At 47.4% G+C, this 23,102-nt stretch overlaps 3 protein-coding genes across 3 annotated transcripts; all 3 read left to right on the forward strand.

The window, feature by feature from the left end:
- Positions 1–1,197: 1,197 nt before the first annotated feature.
- On the forward strand, positions 1,198–7,094 carry MGP (matrix Gla protein). Its single transcript, XM_010569199.1, has 5 exons — positions 1,198–1,264; positions 3,944–4,094; positions 4,895–4,930; positions 6,111–6,186; positions 6,717–7,094. Exons 2-5 carry the CDS (start codon positions 4,034–4,036, stop codon positions 6,853–6,855), a joined length of 312 nt encoding a protein of 103 aa, XP_010567501.1. The 5' UTR covers positions 1,198–1,264; positions 3,944–4,033; the 3' UTR covers positions 6,856–7,094.
- Positions 7,095–9,822: 2,728 nt separating this feature from the next.
- LOC104832822 (osteocalcin-like) lies at positions 9,823–15,460 on the forward strand. Its single transcript, XM_010569200.1, has 4 exons — positions 9,823–9,889; positions 11,650–11,685; positions 13,674–13,743; positions 15,331–15,460. The coding sequence occupies exons 1-4, from the start codon at positions 9,823–9,825 to the stop codon at positions 15,458–15,460; spliced, it is 303 nt and encodes a 100-aa protein (XP_010567502.1).
- Positions 15,461–18,759: 3,299 nt separating this feature from the next.
- On the forward strand, positions 18,760–22,767 carry ART4 (ADP-ribosyltransferase 4 (Dombrock blood group)). The gene is made up of 3 exons (XM_010569203.1): positions 18,760–19,224; positions 21,136–21,862; positions 22,655–22,767. The coding sequence occupies exons 1-3, from the start codon at positions 19,141–19,143 to the stop codon at positions 22,747–22,749; spliced, it is 906 nt and encodes a 301-aa protein (XP_010567505.1). The 5' UTR covers positions 18,760–19,140; the 3' UTR covers positions 22,750–22,767.
- Positions 22,768–23,102: the final 335 nt, after the last annotated feature.

Raw genomic sequence — 23,102 nt, forward strand, 5'->3', positions numbered from 1 at the left:
GGAGCTAAAGATCTCAGCCTTGGACAGGAGCCCCTCACTCTTCTTTGGGAACCAGGCAAAAGTACATAGGTCAAAAATGCTGTAAGGTGACAAGGTGTTCTATAAAAGTGCAGCAAATCCCACCTCTGCCCCAATCATTTGGTGGTTCTTTAACTCCACGGTTATGCTGTTATTTTCATTTTGCAGCCAAGGCTGTAAGTCAGGCCACGCTTGATCTTTTCCTGGACCAGACAAGCCGTACTCACCAGCTCTTTTGTTAGTGAATAGATGTGATGGGTTTTCTTTCTTAACCTCCTGAGGCACTGATTCTGCAGCTGCTCATCTTCTCCATCTCACCTCTGCTGAGCTCAGTCCCTCAGGCTGTGCCTACCCTTACTTAAGGACTGGACCTGCCAGCACCCATGCTGAGCATGCAACAAGCGTGGATCTCTGCTGCACAAGGAAGCACTGCTGCGGGTTGCTGCTCACACGGGTTCAGCATCCCAGCGTGGTGCACGTGTGCTGTTGGCTCGGATGCAGGCAGGGCCAGAAGCCCAGTAGCCCAGTCCAGCAAGCACACGTCCTGGGTTGTCTGATGTGTTGTCCAGCACTGTTGTGGGTCTGGTGTGAGCAGTGAGGGGGCACCTCGGGAGCCTGGGTTTGTGTAAACCAGCTTTTTGCCTCATAGGGTTTGTCACTTTTGGAGGTTTCAGAACTGCTTCCAAAAGCAGACACCTTTGTTATGTGAGTTTTCAATCTGACATTAGCCTGCCATTAAGCAGGGGATCAGAGAGTTGCAAAAGCAGCATGAAAGGAGATGGGAGAAGGGGCCTGTCCTCCTCCTCCCCATGGCAGAACAGGTGCCCTGGCCAGCAGCACGGCTCTAGTTAGAGCAGGGCCGTGGAAGGGGGGGGGGGGGTCTTGCTGCAAGGAGGGAGACTGGAGCTTGTCCTCAGACCTCTGCCCACTCACTGCTCCTGGGCACAGAAAAGCAGCCTGGCTGTGGCTGTGCCCCCACCAGCCCCTGGTGTCTGCTCTGGCTCCCTCCTCTCCCTCTTGGCTCAGTTCCTTGAGTCTGTTCGTTTCCCGGCTGTGGGAAGAAGGTGTTTTTGACGGAGAAGGTGGTGGCCTGGGGGTGGATCGAGGGTGGGAGACAGAAGATGGGAGGAGTCACTGATCAATGCTAATAAATAAGAGGCCCATCTTCTTCAGTCCTGGGTCCAGGACACTGTGAGAGCTGCCCCCTCAGACAAGAGCTGCAGGCTGACAGGGAAGCAACGTCTTAGTGAGTATGCAGGGACTACCTTGCTTTTCCTGGACAGCTGCTCGTTATTAATGCCTTGCTGGTGCTTCACAGCTGCAAAGTGTTAGGAGTGGTTGCTATGGCGTGCATAACATTGTGATTCTCCTCTCTAGCAGGAGACAGGTCAGAGGACTGCTTTTCTGATCTCCCCTTTATTTGGGGGACTGCGGAGATTTCCCTGGCATTTGCAGGCAATTCATCTTAGCTCCTCTTTCTGTATTTCTAACTAGTGGATGCTGCTACAAAGCAGGGGTATTGGGTTCACTGTGCTGTGTGGTGTGTTACGTCTGGGGCAGCCCACTGATGCTGGGGAGGGGAGAGGTGTGCTGGAGAAGTATGGAGTGCAGGGGGAGTAGAAAAGAGATGTACTTTTGCAAGGAAGAGTGTTCCCCGAAGGAGTTTTGTTGGTATAGGGCTGTGCAGCTGGCATGTTCATTCATCCCTTGGAAAGTGCATTGCCTCTGTGGTGAAAAATGAAACACTTGGGTTAAAGTGGTGTTTGTGGCTCTTCTCCTGTGGTTGGTGGCATGGGATGCTCCAGGCATTCTGGGATGAGAGCCCTCTGAAATGGGAGCAGAGTCTTCCAGGGAGCAGAGTGCTCTGCACTGACTGAAGACAGACAAATAAAGAGGGTTTGGCTGGAAAGTGTGTTGGAGTTTCCCACTGCGTAGTCTCACCTTCCTTCCAAAGTACTCCCAGCATCTTCCTCTCTGTGCCCCAGTGCTTTCCTGCTGTGCTTTCTCCTCCAGCCTCTCCCTCAAGCTTCCCTTTCTTGGCAGCTCCCATGGGCTCCCAGAGTGTACATGACATTCAGGAAACCTATAAAATCCACATTCAACACTAACTCCAAAACCGTGGGCTCAAAGGAATGCAAACAATCCCAGAGCAGAGAAATCCTTTAAAGAGACCAGACTGGCAGGCCACGGAGGAAAGGCAGAAAAGTCTCAGTTCTCCTCTGACTTTGGGTCTATAGCATACTTCTGGCTTTTGCCCCAGCACAACCTAGTTTTCCTCCTCATCTCAGGCTGAGTGCTGAACAGGCAGGAGGTGGATGGTCTGGGGGGCATTGATGGTGCAGGACTCAGCTGCTCTCCGCATGGCTGGGATAATGGGGAAGAAAAGCAATTCTTTCTCTTTGGTCTGAAATTGAAGGCCCTGTTCAGTTTCTCTCCCAGAGACCACAAGTTTCAGGCAAGGCCCATGAATTTTGCATTGGAAGGGTAAGTTGTAAAGCCCAGAGTAATCTTGTTCCACTGAAGTTTTACTCCCCATTGGGGAAGTGTTAGGCTCTGGCTAGCTGTCCCTGTAGTTCTTGGCTGTGTCACCTGCAGCATGGTTCCCCAGTCCAGCCTCTGCAGGTGACAGCAGTGACACCACCACAGTGGCCTGGGGGGGAGTGGTCTGCACCCAGAGTGCGCTCAGACAGCACCCTGTGAGTGAGAAATCCTGACGCCTGCGTGTACATATGGACAAAACAGGCGGTCACCACAGCTTGGATCAGACATAACAGTGGTTGCTGTTCCCTAGGCTCATCCCCAGGCAGTGTGCATGGTCCCAGCCCCAGCACTGCCATGGGGGATGGCTGGTAGGCAATGGGTACCCACCTTCCCTCCTGTCTTGCTTCTAGCAAACTACTCCCCTTTGCTTTTCACTGAGCAGGGATGGCCATCTCTGTAACTCCTTTTACTCCCTCCTACTGTACCACAGAGCTGAAGAGGGGAACACCCCATCTTTTGTCCATTGCTGCTGTCCGTGACATCAGTCCCAGGCAAGCCCTTTGGGTGCTAGAAGGTGAGGTAGTGCTCCCAGAGACTACTGGCCTGGGAGATTCATCCCACCTGAAAAGCCTTCCATTAACACCTGACTTTGGTGCAAGGACTACTAGTGCTAGACCAGAGAGGCAGCAGTCCTGGGAGATATGGTTACCTTTGCCTTCCCCAAGATGTTGTCGCTTGGGCTGGAAGAGGAATGTAGGGGTAGGACCACAGTGAGGACCTGCAGAGATAGAGTTCTGGGTGCTGCTGTAATCTCAATGCAAAAATCATGATCCCTCCAGCAGAAGGGATTTTTCTAGGTTGCTGCTTGTCACTCCTGGAGCAGTAAAATAGGAGAGGGGAAGGGACAGTAGGGTTGGATTCCTCCTCTGATGACTGGCAGGCTGGGACTGAAGCGGGGGCCAGCTGGAGGGAGGGGGGTCGAGTGAGGAGGGAGTGTTTGAAGCCTCATTCTCCATGTCTCTGTTGGCAAAGTTGACAGAACAGTCTGGGCTGGGTGTATCCAGACAGAGGATGGCGAGGGCAAAGAGGGCAGATCAGAGGAAAAATTAGAAAGGCAAACATTTACATTTGGGATCAGCATGCACCTCTCCCTCTGGGCCCCCGGCAGCCCCTGAAATTCCTTCCACTTGCGCAGGCCAGCTTTTCTGAGCATGGAGTGCTAGCGACATGCTTGCCTGTGAATTATGGCCCCCAGCCCTGAACTGGGAGAGGAAGGGGGCATGCCCCCTCTTTCCCAAAACCTGATTCAATCTGCTAATAGAGGATGTTTTGTAATGGCTCCATAAAAAGTGTGTACCAGCCAGCTATTGCCTTCCCCAGGCTCTTTCATGGGCCCCCTCCTGGCTCTGTTTTCATAATAAACATTCCACTGCTGATTTTGCAGGCGGCCCAGGATCTCCAGCTGCCCTCAGTGGGAAGAAAGCGAGACACAGCGAGAGAGACAGAGTGAGAGATTCCTCCCTGCACTGGCACAATGCGCACTCTCATCATCCTTATGCTCCTGGCTCTCTTCGTGATGGCTGCTACTTGCTATGGTAGGTGACCTTTTTTACTGGGTAGAGAGATACCTCCAAACCTGCAGACATTTTTGGGTCTGTTCAGATGTTTTTTATTCAGCTTTGTGGCTTTGTGTCTTCTTTCCCCTTAACTTGATCTCTTGCCTGCTTTTCTGCCCTTGCGTCAGACCCTCCTAGTCCTGCTCCAGAGCTGGCAGCTTCAGTCATTGTGATTTGTGGTCCAGGATGCTTCAGCCCCTTCCTCTCCATTCCAGCTCACCTCTCAGGCTGCTCCTCTTTCTGGACTGTTGTCTGGACTACAATAAGAGTTCTTATTCTTAACTCTTACTTGTTAATGGGGAAATTTCCCTTTCTCCTTTTGTAATATCAGCTCCCTTTTCTTGTCAGGCACACAGTTCCATACTGTGGGAATTAAGATGCTGTATGAAACAGCAAGAGTCAAACACATCTCACTGCTAATCCATTCCCTTAGCGCACATGCAGGCTTTGAAGGTACGAGGTATCATATCCACTGTAGTGTCAGGAACATGAAGGTGAGGAATTGATTCTTGAGAATCACACACTGGAAGACCAAGCACAAGCCTTGAAGTCCTGGCTAAGATACCAGGTTGCTTCATTCTAAACTCCTGAACACCCTGAACTCCTCATATAAATGCTAGGTCATGCCACTGGTCCCTTTCTCTTCCTTTTAAACAGGTGCCTTAAAACCTGGCTTCTCTGCTTTCTGTGTGCGTTTTCTATTGATCTGTGGTGTGTGAAAGTCTGTGAATCCCATCAATACAGTGTCTTATCACATGTTTTACTCTTTCTTTCTCCAGAGTCCCATGAGAGCATCGAATCCCATGAGTATCTCTGTAAGAGACTGCTTTACTATTTTCTTGAATTTGAAGTGTGCTACAGACATCTCCAAGACCATTTCCTTGTACTTGACTGTGGAGAGCAAATAGGCAGAACCACTCAGACCAGGAAAAACTAATTTAGTGGGTGATGGAGTTGCAGGATGAATAGGAAGAGAGTTAAAAAAAAAACAACTTCACATGTTCGGGCACAAGTGCATACCAGTTTGTTTTGCAAAGAGTATAATGGGAATTGGAAAACAAAGAATCATGAACTTAGATCCCTGCTGCATCCACCTAAAACAGGTTAAGTGGCACTAAAAAAGATATTGCTCAAAAAGCTCTGTGAGCACAGAAAGAGGTACTGCAGAAGCCAGTGACATGATTTGTACTTCCCCAAGGACAGGGAGAGCCTTATTTCTAGCATCTTGGAAGAAGCAGGTGGGATGTGTGGGCAGGAGGGTTCCTTGGTCTGGAAGAGAGAGTTAGTGTCACAGAAGAAGCAGGAAAGTGTGGAGGTTCTCACCATGGAAGCAATAACCTGGAGAAGTTAGAGAACAGATGGTTTGAAACTAAAAAGAAATTAGACCATTAGGGAGAGGTAATTCACAAGCAGCTAGTCAGAAGCACAAAGGCACATGTGCGAGCCAATGCCAAAGACATCCACAGACTCCTGAACTCTGCAATAGGACTGTGATGTTTCTCAAAAAGGACAGAAGGGACCTTCAGGCACCTCAGTCCAAAACTGCCACACAGACTGCTCAGTGAGTGCTTAACCTTGGAGGCAGGTAGACTTATTGAGGCCCTCCCTGGTTTTACCTATAATTTCAGTATTCTGCTAATTCTGCTGAGCATGCCCAGACCTCCTGCGGTCTGTGCAGCTTGGCATCTACCTCTTGGCCAAGCTCCACTCATGCAGAGGGGCTGTGGCAGCAAAATCACGGTAGCTTTACCCCGGGTGGTTTGACTAACAGCAGAGCTAGAGCAGCATGTACACTTTGTACAGGCTGCGCAAGCCTGAGGGAGAGCCTGTGCATGAACCAGCGGGGTGGACAGCAGGGAATGTTAAAAGGTCCTGGTTTTCACTGTGTGTGGGAGGGCAGACGAGGAGGCTGTTATAAATGCGGAAGCTAGCTTTTGTTGAAACTTGGCCTTGAAAAAGTGTCTATCTACTCTGAACAACCTCTTGCCTTCTCAGATCCCTTCATCAACAGGCGCAGAGCTAATGACTTCATGCAGCCTGATACAAGGCTAAGAGGCATCTTTCAGGAGAGGTATGTTATGGCCTCAGGACGCCTAGGGTGGGAGTGGGAGAGGTCCCTCCTTGCCACGCACAGGCTGGTACCAGGGGTGGCAGCCATGGTGACTTCTGAGAAGTCTCAGTCCCTCTCTCAATGTAAGGTGCCCGTGAAGTCCCCAACCCTGGGAGAAGCCAGAACTCAGACAGCACAGAGCGAGTCCTTGCGTCTGAGGACATGTCACGTGCTGGGAGGGCTCTGCTTAATTTGTCTGAAGGAAATGCCAACAGAAGGAGAGGGCATCAGTGTGGGATGGCCAGAAAGGAAGCTCAGTTTGAGATCTTGTTCTAGTCCTCAGACCTGAGGATGCAAAACGTTCCTGCTGTAGTCACATTGCTCCCCTGGGTGCGGTGAACACAGAAGTTGGTGTGCCAAGATCTTTGTAGCTGGATGATGGCATCTGGTGATGGACCCTTAATCCTGGTGGGGAGTTGTGGGGCAGGAAGGGGCCGTAGACAGATATTTAAGATGACAGCACTTACCCATCATCTCTCCTACTTTTGCAGGATCAGGGAGCGTCATAAGGCGGCCCGGGAACGTCAGAGGGAGAACTGTGAGGACTACTACCCCTGCAAACTGTACAATTTGCAACATGGCTATGCTGCTGCTTATAGAGACGATATGGGGAGGAGGAGGACTAAGTAAAGCATGACCTGTCCCTGCCCTGGGGGCTGGAGCCCAGGGTATCCTCCCAAAAAATGCAATGGCTCTGAAACATATTCAGTTGCTTGTGTCCTTGTATGTTATCCTGCCTGCTGCTTCTCTCCCTTGTAGCCATGGATTCCTACAGTGTGTTAATTAGCGCTGAGCTGATATAGTAGAGATAAGAGAGAGTTCAGGATGTGGGTGTTTACTACACAATAAATTGCTGGTTTGATACTATCTTCTCATCAGTTACAGTATTTTGTGTGTGTGTGTGTGCAATTTTCCATGAAGAAGCTAGGCTTATCATAGAATCTGATGCGGATTATGGAAAAAAGTCACTACCTTGCAATCACATGAGTTTGAAAGGATCTACAGTGTTTTTGTTCCAGGCTGTACAAGTGCTTCTTTTAGAGGTCACTGGCAAATTTCAGTTCCCAGTGTTAAGACATCTTAAAATGGTATGGTGTTCAGAAGGCAGGGTGAGATGCACTTTTTGAAAATTAAATCTATAATCTTTCCTCAGCTGGGGAAACAAAATTCAGAAGGTGCTGTTTAATCTTAAAAACAAAGTTAGGGCAAGAGTTAGTGACAGAAAAAGCCTGTAAATTGCATCTTGTGTATCCAGCTACCCTCAGGCCTTGATGCAGGGTGCTCCTGTAGAAAGGAGTGTGTGGTATAGACTTTACTCACATTTCCTTTTGGAATCCCCTTTCATGCCCTTACTTCCACCTGGAATGATTCTGGTTAGTGCTAGAAAGCTGCAGAAACCAAAGGTGAAGAGGGGCTCCAGGTGGCACATAAATCAAAGAAACCCAGTGTTTGGGGTCAAGCCCAACTTTGTTCACCTAGAACAATTTCGGTTTACTGTTCATAACTCATTTGAAACCAAGATGTGGCCTGACCCCGTGCACAGGTTGCTGAGCGTTGTCACCAGCCCCAGGGCACCTCGCAGAGCCTGTCCCGGGGTCAAGAGGCAGCAGAATTCAGTGCTGCTCTGGGCTGGTCGGCAGCTCGGACACTCCTTGGTGTGGAGTGTGTAGGAGACGTAACATCTTCTATCTCAGCTCAGCATGGCTGGTTTCAATATTTGCATCTCCAGGCTTCCACAGGCACCTGCGAATTATAGAAGTGGGAAAGATGCATGGCACGCTATCAAAGGCTGTGAGGTATAAAGTATCGAATTGTTGACTAATCTGTGAAATTAAGCCTAGAGCCAAATCTACCTGTCACATTATAAACGAGCATCTTCCTCCAAAATATGCTTCAAGGCTTTGCCAGCTTGGAAGTTGAACTTTTGGAAAGAAATATGATTTATTTATTGAAAACAATTCCGATAGGAAACTCCACCTTGACAGTTGCTGAAGTTTTGTCCAAAGGAAAAAGTCAGAGATAAATGGGTTTAAGGGAAAATAGCCATAGGGATTAGGTATATTTGCACCCACGCTTGTTCTGCATGTTCCCAAGTAGGTGGATCTTATGATCACCAACCGCAGCAAAACTTTCATACCCTAAAGTCAACAAGTCTGCAGTGTCTGGGTTTGACTTGACACTGTGACATTACCAAAACAGAAGGCACAGGGCTAGTGCTGTCTGGGTCTGTGTCCAGAAATATCTCGCGATGCCAACCTCCAGTTTACCAATATAAATAATAAATAATACCAGAGATTTGTGTGGGATTTCGTTAGTGTAAGCAATAACCAAACATGTTTAAGAGACTACGTGCTGGTTAGAAAGCTTGAGAAAAGTTAGGAAGAGAAGTAAAACTGTTTGGATTACTAGAATTGTGTATTTATATTCTTTCAAGTATTCTTTTGGAAGCATAACTTTCCTAGAATACCTATTATTTTTAGATATTTATTTGTTTTTAAATTGTTGCTGTTTAAGATACTTTTGCTGGAAGTTGTTAGTATGTATATTCAGTCTTTCCTGGACTGTAGAAAAGTTAAACTCCCCCCCCCAAATGCTGAAATTTCTCTAAGCTAAAAGACAGTGTTTCTAAGGATTGGCAAAATCCCTAATGGCTCTGACTGCCCTTTTAAGCTTTAATTTGTAACCCTTGGACATGTCCCCTGCACGTGGGGCTGACGAGCACTGGATGTGAGGTGGAGGAAGATGTGACCCATATGCTCTTTGTGGGACATGGCTTTGGGAACTTGGATGGTGGGTTTGGGGAGTGTGGGGTTGTTGGTCGATAGGCTGTAGCAGAGCCCATGCAGGGCTCTTGACATACCAAGTATGCCACCCAAGTCCTGAAGAATAAAACACTTTTGGAGTCCAAAGGTTTATTTGATTTTTTGACAGTAGAAGCCAAACTAAAGCTTCCAAACTAGGAATATTTCCAGGAAGAAAGAAGAAAGACCCTCCCTCAAACTAACTACCAAAGTTCCCAACAGTATAAAAATCTCAGCTCTCCAAAGTGGTTTGGTGAAACTGCCTGAAGCAAAAATCTACTGTGTGTTTGCCCTATGCAAATTGTTTTATAGGTTTCTTTACCTTCAGGGCAATGTGTTAGGTTGGGGTGGGGGGGGAAGGGTCACCACTGGGTTCTGTCTCATTTGCTTTTCCTCACGAGAGAGCCCCATCACACGAAAAGAGCTGCTCTGCTTCAGGGTGTGCTAGTCTCTCCCCTGGCTTTCTGGCACGAAGCTGAATGACTTTCATGTTCATAATAAAACTGATTTTTTATTCCAGTTGTTTTTCTTCACCACTCCCATTCAAAACCTCATGTAAAATCTGGAAATGCCACAAGTCCTGAGATGGATGTGAAAATGCCTGCCAGGACCCAACATCTCCTGGCCCAAAGGACGGGCTTTGTTTTGGATCTCAGACACAGGAACACAAGCCAGAGCCCCGATCTCTCCAGGCGATCACAGGATATAAACCACTGCCCAAAAGCAAGCTCTGGAGAACTTCAGTAACCTCCAGGAAAGCTCTGAGGTTAGGGAGACCAGGGCAGCCAAAGAAGACATGAGGAGTCTGCTGGCACCGCTGATGGTGACTCTGGTCCTGGCAGCTCTCTGCTCTTGTGAGAAAGGTAAGGGGACGTCTTCCCGGGACGGCTCGCGGGAGCGGTGCTCAGCCCTGCAGCTTCAGTCTGGGAGAGACGCAGAGATTCGGGAGGAGGAGGAACACCGCTGGTCATTGCACAGTGGGGATAAACTGCCTCGTGTCTTGCTGGGCACTTGCTTCCTCTGCTCAACCCCCCCCCAACTGCACCACTGAATTGCAGCAGAGAATTCAAATATTTTAATATGTTTAAGTATTGAACCGGTTTAGCATTTAGGTGAACTGGCAAAGGTATGCTGGGTGCTCACTTTTGAGTAAGAGGGTTGAGCTGCAGGCAGATTTGTGTCGACCACAGGGAGAGGGATTTTGTGCCTGCCAGCCCTGGAGGGCTGTAGGATCACAGAGACAGGCACCCAGTCAAGCCTTCACCTGCAGGGAAATGTGGGATGTGGAGAACTTCTGGAGAAAAAAAAGCCTTCTGTTGGTGGTTAAAAAAAAGGGAGTTGTCCCACTGAAATAAGAGCACATCACATTTGAAGGTGATTTAGCAATGGTGACTTCATGATGAAGACATCATGTAGTGGCAGCTCCATCACTGATGAAGAGAGAGGGAAAGGGGGGAAGATCAGAAAAACAAGTATTTTCCCTTTACAGCAGCAAAAGAGAGGCTGAGCAGGAGAGAGCTCTGTCTTTTCCTGTATTATCTCATTCAGAGTTAAATTTCGTTCAGTCCTTGGCATCAGGTATGTCATGATTCAGTACTGTCAAATATGTTTTGTTTAATCAGCGTTTTCCTTCTGTCAGCCTTTTTCTTACTTTTTCACTCTTGAGTATATATCTGCTTTTTTTTGAGTCATTATTATGTTTTAGAATGCTTAATGGCCTTGGAGTAACTTCTAATTTTCCTTTTTTTTTTTTTTTTTTTTAAATCCAAGGAATACATTGCTTAAAAATAGAATGACACACAACCCTTTTCACACAAAGTTTTGTTTAAGCACGGTTTCTATTTTTTTGGTCTCTGGAGTCCTCTCTCTGCCCATAAATACACTTATGCCAAATATCTGGTGACTTGGGTGGAACTGACACTGTTGAAAAAAGTATTGTGAAAGAGTGGAAGAAAAAAACGTGAAATAAGGCAGTGTGGGAGAGCCAAGATTAGGAGACCTTCCATTTCTCTTAGAGGACGCTTTCCTTGGGTGTGTGCAGGGAGCATTAAGGATTAAGAAATACACACAGAAATACAGTGTGTAAATTCCTCTTGGGAGGGCTGGTGAGCCAGGTACCTCAACCCTGAGGCAGAAAGCTGAGAGGACAGAGTAGTTCCTAATTTTTGGCCCTATTTCTCTTCCCTATCAATGGGTTGTGATTTCTCCCCAGAGCTAAGGAAACCTCACTTTCCAAAGATAGAGGAGATGCTCAGCTGTCTTCAGGTTCTCTCCGAATTTGGGATTTTGCTCAAATGGTCCCATAGCTCTAGCTGTCCCTGCTCTTAGCAAGGGTGGGGAGGGAGAAGGAGGAAGGTCTTCCTCCACCTTCCACAGTGGTTATATGTTTATTGTCTTATCTGGCTCAGAAGAAGTTGAAATGAAACAAGCCCAGGCATAATGGGCGAATTCTGCTGTGGTGGTGAAGTCTATCTAAATGGTGGGTGTTAATAAAATGCTTTTTGGGAGGCACAGACTTTCTGGGAAAGTGTGGGGAGCTGGACGCAGGCAGCAGGCAGAGGGATTCAGTTACAGAGTGGAGCACAGGAGGTCTCAACCTAGCTCCTTTCTGTCTGTCTTCCAGATCCCAAAGACCCCTCAGGATCTCCCAGCGCTGCCAGTGAGTATATCGCAGTGACTGACGCTCAGCTCCATTCTTCCCCATCCGCCTCCTTTCTCCGCTTTGCCACGTTCGAGGAGTGAACGCGAACCACGCTGCTCCTTTTTGCTCCCTCGGCGCTGCAGTCCCCGAGGTGCAGGAGCACCTGCCGCAAACAGGGGGGCTGCTTTTCACAGCCACGGGGGTCGGAGGCACCGGGGAGGTCAGCGTCCCCGCGCCCGCAGCCTCGCATCGCTGCGGGCATAGCCTGCACCTCCACAACCCTCCAGCAGCCTCCAGGCAAGACGTGAGCCCTGCGGGTTATTGGCAGCTGGATGCATCTGCCCCTCTGTGAAACAGGGTGGTTTGTGTGGAGCAACACGGCCGGTCTCCTCGCTCCTCTGAGCTGGCCTCAGAAAGATATCCAAAGTGACTGCTGTGTCCCCAGGCTGTTCAGAGAGCAGAATGTGCCCCAGGGCCTCCAGGCACGGGGCTTTTGTGTCTGCTGAGCAGTGATCCTGATGTGCAGGATCACAGAGCAGAAAGGTTTTGGTGCCGCACGGCAACAGGACGTGACATCCCTGCCAAATCCCACAACCTGGAGAGCCTGAAAGCAAGCGCCTGCCTTGGCTGCTCCTGAGGGCTGCAGTCCCTCCTGTCAGGTCACCTGCGACATGGGGATTTGTACACACTTCGGGATGTCCACAGCTTTTGCAGGAAGCTGATCCTGGCAGAAATCTGTATGGAAAATCGCTTTCGTTCTCCCCTGTCTCTCCTTCTCACACCTTAAAGGATAACATTGCTGCTGAGGAGCATGAAAGCTGGTATTTCTCCAGTGAGCCAATACAAACACAGATTGGGAAAGAGAAAAAAAAAAAGAGCGTTCAGGGAAAGGTGCTGATTTCTGACAGCTCATTAACTGGCAGTTTCTGTGTAGCTGGTATTTTGATCCAGACTAAACCCCAGCTTGCTAGAGAGGGGGCACCTCTCACCTGCCAAACAGAAACGCAGTCAGACACCCCACGATGACGAGGGAAGGGCACTAACCCCACTGTCTCCCCACAGACAGCAGTCTTAGAAACTTCTTTTCCCCCAGCGCCAGCACCAGTTAGCCAGTTTCCCTGCCGAAACGCGTATTGGTGCACCGCTGCCCGTGTCGCTGGTGTGCCGGCATCTGCGCACACCTCGGCTGGTGCGGGTCCGTCCCACGGAGCGAGCCGGTGCCAAACCGTGGCCGGGGCTGGGGAGCGAAGTGGCTCTGCCTGCTGTTTGTGGGGTTCTCCACAGCACCCCAGTGTTTGCACAACCACAAATCCAAGGGAGCAATTAAGCAACTGCGCTGACACGGTGTGTTAGTGAAGAGCAGGGGCTGATGCTGTCATGGCAGAAAGACCTCTCATGTTCTCCAAGTCCTGAACACCAGGATCTTCGCACCTCCTGGGTGTATGTCTCCCTGGGAGATGTTTACTGGCATTATTTTATACCCTTCACCTTTCATGGAACTCTGCACATGTGAGCATCAGTATTTTCATGTACCGCCTGTTGCTTATGGTTCATTAGAGGCAATTTTAAGGCCTGGTGTCCAGTATCCCACATCACCCTCCATCTAAGTCAAAATATAGAGAGGAAGCCAAGAATCTGAAATTAAGCAGGCTGGGGAGAGAGGGTGCCATTCCCTTCATTTTCTCCTTATTCATATTTTATGCTGTCATGACTTTGTCTTCTGCACATTTGCTGTGGACTCATCATGCTGTGCGATAAGGGAATGGACCTTATGCCTGAAGAGCCCTTGCTCCATGTAGATGTGCAGGTTGGAGTGAGGAGGGAGTCCAGCTGATGGGCTTGAGTGGACAGTGGGGTGAGGAGAGATGAATGGGCAGTTAGGATGGTTCGTGGCAGCTATCTGCTAGTAGAGAGAGTAGACTGTCCATTTTCAGAGGCTAGACTGGTCTCTGTTTTTCACAGACCATGGCCCTGCAGCTCTAACCTGCTGTGTCCTCTCTTGGTAGGCATCAAGATTACAAAAGAAGTTGCCAATGCCTTTGTGAAGAGGCAGAAGAGATCCAGCCTGTATGAACGGTAACAACTCACGAGTCAGGCTGAGAGCTGGACTCTGGACCTGTTCTGAAGAGGGGGTGGGAAGGCAAGAGGGTATGACAAGGCATTAATTTGTTGCACATCTATGTTACTACCTTCACCTGTTGAAGCAAAAAGGCTGTAGGAGACACTTATTGATAGACAAATAGTTCTTTTTTCATAAATATCCTTTTGAGAGCTCATAGCTGGACTCTGATATTCCTCCCAGGCAGGAGGACAGTACTAGCTGTCTGGGCTAGCCATGGGGACACCAGGAATCCAGTTAGAAGCCGCTCTAACCTGCAGGGTCATCAGAGCCAGTTTCCAGGATAATGAGCATCACAGAGCCTTGGTCACTGCCTCTGGCTCCCTAGAAAGGAAGCAGAGCTCTGTTGCGGGGATGAGGATCGGTCAGAATGGCTGTTCTTTCTGAAGCTGTAGATCCTACATCCATTTGTGCAGAAATCCTAGGCACAAAGATTTGCAGAAATCCTAGCTATAAACATTTGGAGAAATTTGAGGTCATCCAAGAATGTTCTTCATATATTTCCTGGAAGAGGTTGTTAAGCCACCATCTCAGGTAGGCCTGTGCAAAAAGAATTTTTGCTCAGTCCACCTTTGTACTGGAAGGGTAATATTGTTTTTTAGATAATAGAAGATTGGGATGCCCCATCTCTGGAAGAGAGGATCAGAATATTGTAGCAGAGGAACTGGGTGATGTTGAAACCTGCAGTGATTAAAACCAAGATGAAAGTCAGTAGTAGCAACTCTACTGGCTGTACTGACTACCCCCTTACAGGTGAGGCATCATAAAAGTAGCTTCTGCTATAAGCATTAATCAGGAAGGACTGAGGTAGGCAGACAGCTCAGGGTATTATTTGACTGTGAGGTAAGGTTAGTCTGGAAATATGGATGCAACAAATGGAATTAAGGGTGCTGCAGGGTATATACCATACAGAAATAAAATAACAATTAATGAGATACCAGTGGGACTTCTCCTGTAGCATTGCGTACAATCATCAGGGAAGATTAACCAAACCTGGGACAGGAGCTGAGAAGGGCATCCAGAGCATATAGCTGGGACTAAAAGACTTGGGCTTGCTTAGCCTGACAAAAGAAAAGCTGAGTGGGGACAGTGTTGTGGTCAACAACAGAAGTGAAGATGATTAGAGGAAACTCCTTAAGCTAAAGCAAAGTAGTAGCTAGCAGGAGAGTGAGCAGAAACTGGGAGCAAATAAAGGTAACCAGGTAATAAATAACAACAACAACAACAACAACAACAACAAAGGTTATTGGGTAGTTGGGGAATGAGATTGGGGACAAAACCCCCCAGCACTAACTGCTTCTGTGGTCTCCTTTGATGATAAAACCTCAAGAGCAATTGTTTTAAGGTGGGTTCAGTTCCAACTTTTCCCAGCATTAATCAAGCAGTCTATGCCCACGTAAGTAGATGTTTAACTTACCATGAGAAGTCCCCTGTTGGGGCACCCTGGGGAATCACTCTTCTCAGGTTAGTGTCACAGGTGTGAAACCTCTCCAGCTGCATCAACTGAATCTGCAGAATGGCATCTCTCTCTCTGTCTCCTCCAGGTACCTTGAGTATTACAAAAATCCAATGGAGCAGATGCATGAGCGTTGTGAAAACTACCCGCCCTGTGACTATCTCTCTGACCAAATAGGATTTTCCATGGCCTACAACCATTTCTTTAGGAGATACTGAACATGGGACGGTCACTGGGTTCATTTTGCTTGGGACCACTCTCAACCCCCCAAGAGAAAGGAGGTTGTGGGTGGGAAGGAGGGAAGAAAAACATCTAGACTGGGCCCTCCTTCCGTTGTCTCCCTAGCCAGCTGGAACACCAAGGCAATAATTATCCTACTTATTGAGCTTGCGTTAGCTTTCTTCCTTTCATCAAAAATGTTTCTCTTCAGTCATCTTTTGTGGTATTTTGAGTTTCACTAGAAATGGTTGAGAAGAATCTGTCTTACCTCCTTCCATTTGAATCCCCATGATGCAGTAGGTGAAAAGACTGTGATTCCTCTCAAGAAAATCAACGCATGCCTTAGAAACGTAACAGGACCTTTTGTCCTCTTGTACAAAATGCAGCAGTATTATAGAATGAGAATATCACAACATGTGTAAAAGTGATGGATCTGATCCTGGGATGCTCACTGGGAAGAAGGCAGAACGGCTGCCTCCTGGTACAGTGACTGGGAAAGTTCGGTATTTTCAGGCAGTATAATTACCCTAAATATGTGCCAGTGTAGGATCATTTTGTAAAGACAGAATTGTGGAAATACTATTACATAGCCAGAAATCAGGTTCTGGAACACTCTGCTGATTATTCTGTCACAAAATTTGCCTGTATAGCAACAATAGATAAATCCCCAAAGGTGTGTTTAAGGAGTCCTTTTAGATGAGCTCTTCCATTTGTATGCTGCACTCAGTGAGTGTCTGTAAAAAGTACCTTGGAAATGTCTTGTTTTTATTAAAATTGGTTTCTGGTGAAACTGAATATACCCAAGCAGAACAAAAAAAAATAATCTGTTCCTCTCCAATGCTTTAGCACTGATACTTGAAGGTAAAAGTGTCTAAACAGCTCCAAAAAAAGCAAAGAAAAAAAGCAAGAAACTTCATGAAATAAAACCAAAATCAGCTCAAGGATGGATTGAAGTTGGATTAGCATTTGGTTTATTCAAGGCAACTTGTATCTCTTTCATGCTTATATATATATATATATAAAAGTGTGTGTATTTATATACATATCCTCTTCCCTCTGCACTACTTCATTCTGTCCTCGGCTATGAATATTATACCTTAGCAACTTTCTGCAGCACCTCCCTTGATGTGCTCTGTCAGCTTTTCTTCCCTGAGAGGTAGATGGCAGATCCTGTCTCCAAGGACAGGCACTGCTGACCTTCAGGAGACTGAGAAAGACGGAATGGATCTCTCTGGTTGCATGTAAGCTGGTGCAGCCATCCCCAGCTGCTGACTGCAATAAATACTGCTTATGTAAAGCAGGTTGGTGTGCTGCTTCTCTCTGTTCCTCTGTACAACCTCCATCTGCGGTTAGGGATGCCTAGAAGATAAAGCCTGCTTTTATGAACCTTGAAGAGCAGGATCCAGGTGCGTGAGGCTTCCGTCTCCCCTCCTGTGCCCCAGTGTGAATCCGAAGTGACCACACTGAAACTCAGGTCAGGGTCCCAGTACGTGGTGGCAGTGAGGGAGAGGAGGGCAAGGCTCTGCCCGATTCACCACCTACTGAGTCCAGCAGTGCTCTGAAGGACCTTGCCCTCAAGTAAGGACACGGGTTAAGCCCAGAGATGCCAGTGTGAGCGTGAGCATCTCTCTTTTGGCAAGCTGCTGTGACTTTCACTGGCTATGCTGACCTTGGCCAAGGAGAAGACAGTCAATAAGTACGTCTGCTTGTCTTGGTCAAATACCTGGGACGGGTTCTCCTATTGGCATAAACTGATGGGGCTTCACTGCTCCCAGCAAAATTCTCTCTGAAAGCCATCTAATAAAAATGAACAAAGGGCTCATTGAAAGCAGTGAAAGTTTTGCTGGAAAAAATACTAGAGAGATTAGTGAAATCCTAATATCTGCCATACTAACAAGTTGGGGAGGTTGTTGTTGTTCTTGTATAGAATTGTTGGTACAAAAAGAAAATGAAGCTTCCTGTCTATATTTGCATCTTTCTGTTAGTTTTATATTTTTCTCTTCCTTTCAGTAAATATTTTTTTCAGGGAAGTTGCACACGAAGATCTCAATCATGTCATCTGCTCTGGGCTACCAGATCTCTATATGGGCTGAAGTCAGTACGACCTCTGGGGATCTGAGCGCACAAAACACGTTACAAACTGAATGCGGGAATGGGGGGACTCGATTTTCGCCCGGTTAATGCAGATTCAAGTACCACTAAAAATCCTCTGCTGCCATCTTATGGCCATTGCATTTATTGCATTTAATAATACACTACGTTGCTTTTCAAGCATTTGAAAATGCAAATGCAAGCGAGTGGGCTTTCTTCCTCGTTCACTTCATCCTACAACACACACTAAGAGGCCAGAAGGGAAAAATAGGGACATAATCTGCAACTGGATTATATGCAGCTGAATTGACATTTTAGTGGGGCTGGTCATTCCGATCGTCAAGTTCCCATTGGAGCCTGTCACAGTTCAGCTCCTTTTTATCTCTACACAAACAGGAGAGGAGATGCCTTTGAATAAAGTCACAAGCCCTTCTGTGGAGTCACTTTTAGAGGCTGAAGAACCACTTTCTGAAATACAGCCCAAGATGATAGAGCAATTCCAAGAAGAAGTAGATAGGCTGCATTTATCACTTTGCATCAGCCTTCATGCCATCATCTCATATCACCAGTGGCTGCAGATACTGTCAGCAGCATTAGCTGGTGCAGTGTAATAGATCACTTTGAAAGCAACCCCGTATGAGACCTTTATGTCATCTCTCACTCTGTTTCAGCAATACTTGGCAAATGCTCTCTGTCCACAGAATCCAAGCAGCTGCACAAACATCTCTTTTCTCAGGGAACCGCACCGTGTCTGCAGGTGCCCCCACTCACCCAGCCTATCACTGGCAGGCAATGGAAAATGGATTTCACTTCTCTGTAGTCAGAACAAGGCCCTGACACCTTGTCTTGGCTCTTTTTTCCATGCAGAAGAGTTATCAGAGGCCATGGGGCTTTGCAGGTGAGTCACTCACTGCCGTTATTTGGAAGGGTGACTGGAAAGCAGCTACTAGAGAGGGGTTAGTCTCAGTATAGAATCTGTATTGACACACTCATTCTGGGTATACCCAATGTAAACAGTTCAACAACAGTGCCACTCTGCAGTGGTGGAAGGGTAGGATTGGCAGCAGATTATTAGAAACCAGAGGGAGGTAAGGAGGAGGACAGTTATGTTATCTCTGCTTCCAGATGGGATCCCAACCTACCCGGCATTTCTGTGTTGGCTTTATCAGAATTCTGCACTTCTTTAAAAGGGCTTTTTAAGCTCTTGACCAGGGAGTGCTCTCTACCTCATCCTGACACATCACTCCTCAGGAGAGAACCGCCTTAGACTTCTCCGAGCCAGGGTTTTCCTCCCTTTGCAAGAAGAACACCAGATACCTTGGAATTAAGAGAATGATCAAGGTGAAGCACATCTAACCAGTGGGAGTTGGTGCAATCAGACCCTTCCTTATGGATTGTGGGCACACTTCTACCAGTAAACTGTCTGTTTGGTTTGATTAACAACCTCTGAATTGCTGTAAGAATCTGGTGAATGTTCTTTGGTTGAAGAATTGTCAGCAAAACCTGAGTGCAAATTACAAACAGCAGAATTTTCCAGTTCAAGAAAAAAGGGAAAGAAACAGATGTAAATGACCTCTACTTGAGCTCAATGTTCTTTACAGTGTCTTGGGTGGACTCTAGGATGCCAGTGCTGCTGGCCAACCTTCTGTTGCTGATCTCCATGCAAAGGCTGGTAAGAAGGGGTAAACATTGTTCTTTATGTGAAATTGCTCATCCTACTGAGAAAATCTTTTTTTTTTTTTTTTTTTTTGCATTTGAAACATATTCTTTAAGGAGCTCTGGGTTCAGCTTAAACTCTTCTGCTTTCAGTTGCTCTGTTCAACTGCTTACCTGTCCTAATTCCTTTTAACTACTTGGTTGGAAATTTCCTCTTGTTTGGAGCCAGGTAGTTTCCCAGGGTGTGTTTGTGAGTACGTCTCACGGAATTGTCCCTCTCCTTTTCCAGCCAGTCTCAGTCGAGGCTCTGACAAAAGCAGTGTGTTTTTGGATAGACAGTGACAATATTGCTCTATTATTTGTGGCTGCCTTTTAGCTTTGTCTCAAAGAAAGTATGGTATCAAGGAGAAATAAACTGCATCTCTGTATAGTTTATGGGCCAGTATAACTTGAGGGGTTAATAAAGGTATCAATTTGGTTATGCATCTAGGTCGAATATTTGAGATGATGAGAATATCTACATGTAGAATTCAACTATCAACTGACTACAGTACTTGACTAGTCTACTAGGAGATCAAAAAGCAGAAAGAACAATGTCATAACTCAGAGTGTTTCTTAGGTCTTATTACACAAGGTTTTTATTAATTAGAAATGCTAGAAACAGATAATTAGTGTGTGTCATGGTTTAACCCCAGCCAGCAACTAAGCCCCACACAGCCGCTCACTCACTCCCCCCCACGGTGGGATGGGGGAGAGAATCAGAAGGGTAAAAGTGAGAAAACTCATGGGTTGAGATAAAGACAGTTTCAGAGGTAAAGCAAAAGCTGCACATGCAAAAAAGGAAACCAAGGAATTCATTCCCCACTTCCCATGGGCAGGCAGGTGTTCAGCCATCCCCAGGAAAGCAGGGCTCCATCATGTGAAATGGTGACTTGGGAAGACAAATGCTGTAACTCCAAACGTCACCCCTTCCTCCTCCTTCCCCCTGGTCTATATGCTGAGCATGACGTCCTATGGTCTGGAATATCCCTTGGGTCAGTCAGGGTCAGCTGTCCCGGCTGTGTCCCCCCCCCCAACTCCTTGTGCCCCCCCAGCCTGCTCGCTGCTGGGGTGGGGTGAGAAGCAGAAAAGGCTTTGACTCTGTAAGCACTGCTCAGCAGTAACGAAAACATCCCTTAATTACCAACACTGTTTCCAGCACAAATCCAAAACACAGCCCCATAGCAGCTACTATGAAGAAAATTAACTTTATCCCAGCCAAAACCAACACAGTGTGCCATTTCATAGATAGGGTATATTAGAGGTTATTTTCCTGTTACAGCACCCATTTGTGTAAATCCCTACTCATGTGTTTAATGTTTATTTACATGACAAGCCCTGCTGGCCTCAGTAAGACAAACTGGGTGAACAAAAGTTTTGGCACAGTGCTACTGTATTGTAGTACTGAACACCATTCTCTGGAGCTAAAACATGTCCAAGAGGTATGACGAGACAGGAGGAAGAAATTCACCCATGAGATGTGTTCAGGCTGCACTGCCTTGCGCACATTGTTTTGCTTATTCTTTCTCTCTTCAAAACCACTTATTAATCATGAGCACAATATTGAAATAAATGGACCATGGGTCTGTCCTACAGACTTTAGACCCCCACCCTCTGAAGAGCAAACTCTCCTGAAGATTTTAAAGCTACTAATCCACATAAAAGAAGAACTCTGGTATCCTAGCTGGCATATGCCTCAGGTGCGGCTTGGACAATAACCTGAGGTTGCTCAGGAAGGGCTTGTCAAAGATGCCTACCTGCTGTGCTTGCTCTGCCAGTAATGACAAAGGAGCAAGAAGAGGGTAGGGAAAAACCTGGTTTGCATCCGTAGAGGTACACAAAACGTCCACACTTCTGATGCTAATCTTCCTTTGCTTTTATGTTGCAGGCTGTGTCCCACCTCATGATGGATATGGCTCTGCATTCCTTTGATGACCAGTACCTGGGCTGCAGAGAGCAGGTGATGGAAGAACTGGAGCGAGGAGACTATTTCCAGAAGGAAATAGCTGCTAACAAGTACTATTTGAGTCTCTGGAAGAAGGCTCAGGAAGCTTTATTAAAAAGCCCTGTAGGTCTCCTGAGGGAGATGCATGAGAGCCATGCCATAGTCCTCATGGCTTACACCATGAACTCTTCCCTGCACTCTCAGCTGAACTGGGCCACTTCTACAGCAGGAAGCTCTCCAGAGTACTACAGACACAACTTCAGTTTCAAATATTTTCACTTTTACCTGACGACTGCTATCCAGATAATGAAGCAATGGCAGAGCAGCAAGGAGAGCATGGGGAAACGTAAGTGCTACCGGGTGCACAGGGGTGTGAAAGATTTATATATCGAGGCCATGGTAGGTAGCAGGGTGCGATTTGGCCGTTTCACTTCCACCTCCCACCTCTGGAACGAAGCTCGGAAGTTTGGGAATGAAACTTTGTTCACGGTGACAACTTGCCTGGGAGCAGCTGTGCAAGGCTTTTCTTACTACACATCCGAGAAGGAAGTCCTCATTCCCCCTTACGAGATATTCCTCGTCAAAAGCTTCTTTCGGACACAGCACGGTAACCGGCTGCATCTGCATTCCGTGGGGAACTACAGCAAGTACCAGTGCCAGCTGGTGGCAGGTATTGTACACAGCCCTTCATGCGGGGGGTGCAGAACAGTCCGGTCCCAAGCACCCCAAGCAGCCCTCCCCAGCTGCACCTACATGGGGCAACACTCACGGCCAAATCTGTAGCTTCCCCGCCGTGTTTGCCTGCAAGAGGCACATGAACCAGTTTTCATCCGTTTGTCATGAAACCTGGGAGCACCCCACAGCTGCCTGAAGATGAATCCCCCTGATACATAGCAGGTCTCAGGATTCTTTGCAGCTTCCATTTATCCCATCTGCCACTGCAAGGAGCTCACAGGACACAGGCATGTGGGTCCCCAGCATTCCTACAGCAAGGGCAGATGAGATCTGAAGGCAGCTTGAATTCAGATATTTATTCTGGTGGCTTGCAAGGCTGCCACGCTTCAAGCCTCAGGACAAAACTATTGCTGCTTTAGTTGTGTGTTCTCTCCTGTGGCAGAAGGGATGAAAGGTATCCTTTGGCAAAGCACACACTGTAGTGTCCTGGCTCCATAGATAACTGTTGTACTGAAGACCTCACTGAGCCTGTTCCACAGCCCTGTCCTTCTGTGAGTCCACCACCAGTACAGACTCTTGCTTTCGTCTCTCTGAGCAATAGTGTGTCAATGCAACCTTTAAGCACAAAATAATCATTCAGGAGTGAGAGTTTGTGCCTGGACCTGAGCCAAAGTAGTAGGTAGATTTGAGGAAATGGCTCTTCTGGGCAAAGGCTGTGTTAGCAAGTGCAGGAAGTTTTAGGCAGCCAAAAGGGGTCTAAATGACTGCTCTCTTGACTTTCTTTCAGCTTCAAGAAGCAAGAACAGCGGTTCCACTGCCCTCGCCTCTGCTGTTCTTCCTAGCATAGTTGGAGTTTTCCTGTGCTTGGCCCACAACAACTGATTCTCTGGCTGCATCTAGATATATACACTGGAACAGGGGGCAAGAATAATTCACAGGAAATGAGTCTCTGCAGTTCCTGTTGTTACAGAAGTTTCAATCCTCCCTTTGCTTTCAGCTGCACCTCTCCAGCTGAGATTGGAACATTCACCCTCATTTATCAAAACCCGCGTTCCCTGGACCCATTCGGGTAGGAGGGCAGTTATCCACAGCCTTTCTGACGAGCAGAGCAGTGACACCCTTCACTGTAGGCAGCTTTTCCCTTAGGCATTCAGGAAAGACACACACGGACTTTGGACTCTTTACAGATCTCTTAGTAGCTTTATTTTTAGTGAGAAAGAGTCTGTCTGTGGGAT

Source organism: Haliaeetus leucocephalus, unplaced genomic scaffold (assembly GCF_000737465.1).
Source record: "Haliaeetus leucocephalus isolate CR32 unplaced genomic scaffold, Haliaeetus_leucocephalus-4.0 Scaffold264, whole genome shotgun sequence".
NCBI classification, from domain to species: domain Eukaryota; kingdom Metazoa; phylum Chordata; class Aves; order Accipitriformes; family Accipitridae; genus Haliaeetus; species Haliaeetus leucocephalus.

Bases quoted from the DNA above. Each gene is read 5' to 3' on its own strand.
- MGP (XM_010569199.1), top strand. From the start codon at position 4,034: ATGCGCACTCTCATCATCCTTATGCTCCTGGCTCTCTTCGTGATGGCT. The intron at 4,095-4,894 runs GTAGGTGACCTT...TTCTTTCTCCAG, and splicing joins GATGGCTGCTACTTGCTATG to AGTCCCATGAGAGCATCGAA. The intron at 4,931-6,110 runs GTAAGAGACTGC...TTGCCTTCTCAG, and splicing joins CGAATCCCATGAGTATCTCT to ATCCCTTCATCAACAGGCGC.
- LOC104832822 (XM_010569200.1), top strand. From the start codon at position 9,823: ATGAGGAGTCTGCTGGCACCGCTGATGGTGACTCTGGTCCTGGCAGCT. The intron at 9,890-11,649 runs GTAAGGGGACGT...TCTGTCTTCCAG, and splicing joins TCTCTGCTCTTGTGAGAAAG to ATCCCAAAGACCCCTCAGGA. The intron at 13,744-15,330 runs GTAACAACTCAC...TGTCTCCTCCAG, and splicing joins AGATCCAGCCTGTATGAACG to GTACCTTGAGTATTACAAAA.
- ART4 (XM_010569203.1), top strand. From the start codon at position 19,141: ATGTTCTTTACAGTGTCTTGGGTGGACTCTAGGATGCCAGTGCTGCTG. The intron at 19,225-21,135 runs GTAAGAAGGGGT...TTTATGTTGCAG, and splicing joins TGATCTCCATGCAAAGGCTG to GCTGTGTCCCACCTCATGAT. The intron at 21,863-22,654 runs GTATTGTACACA...ACTTTCTTTCAG, and splicing joins CCAGTGCCAGCTGGTGGCAG to CTTCAAGAAGCAAGAACAGC.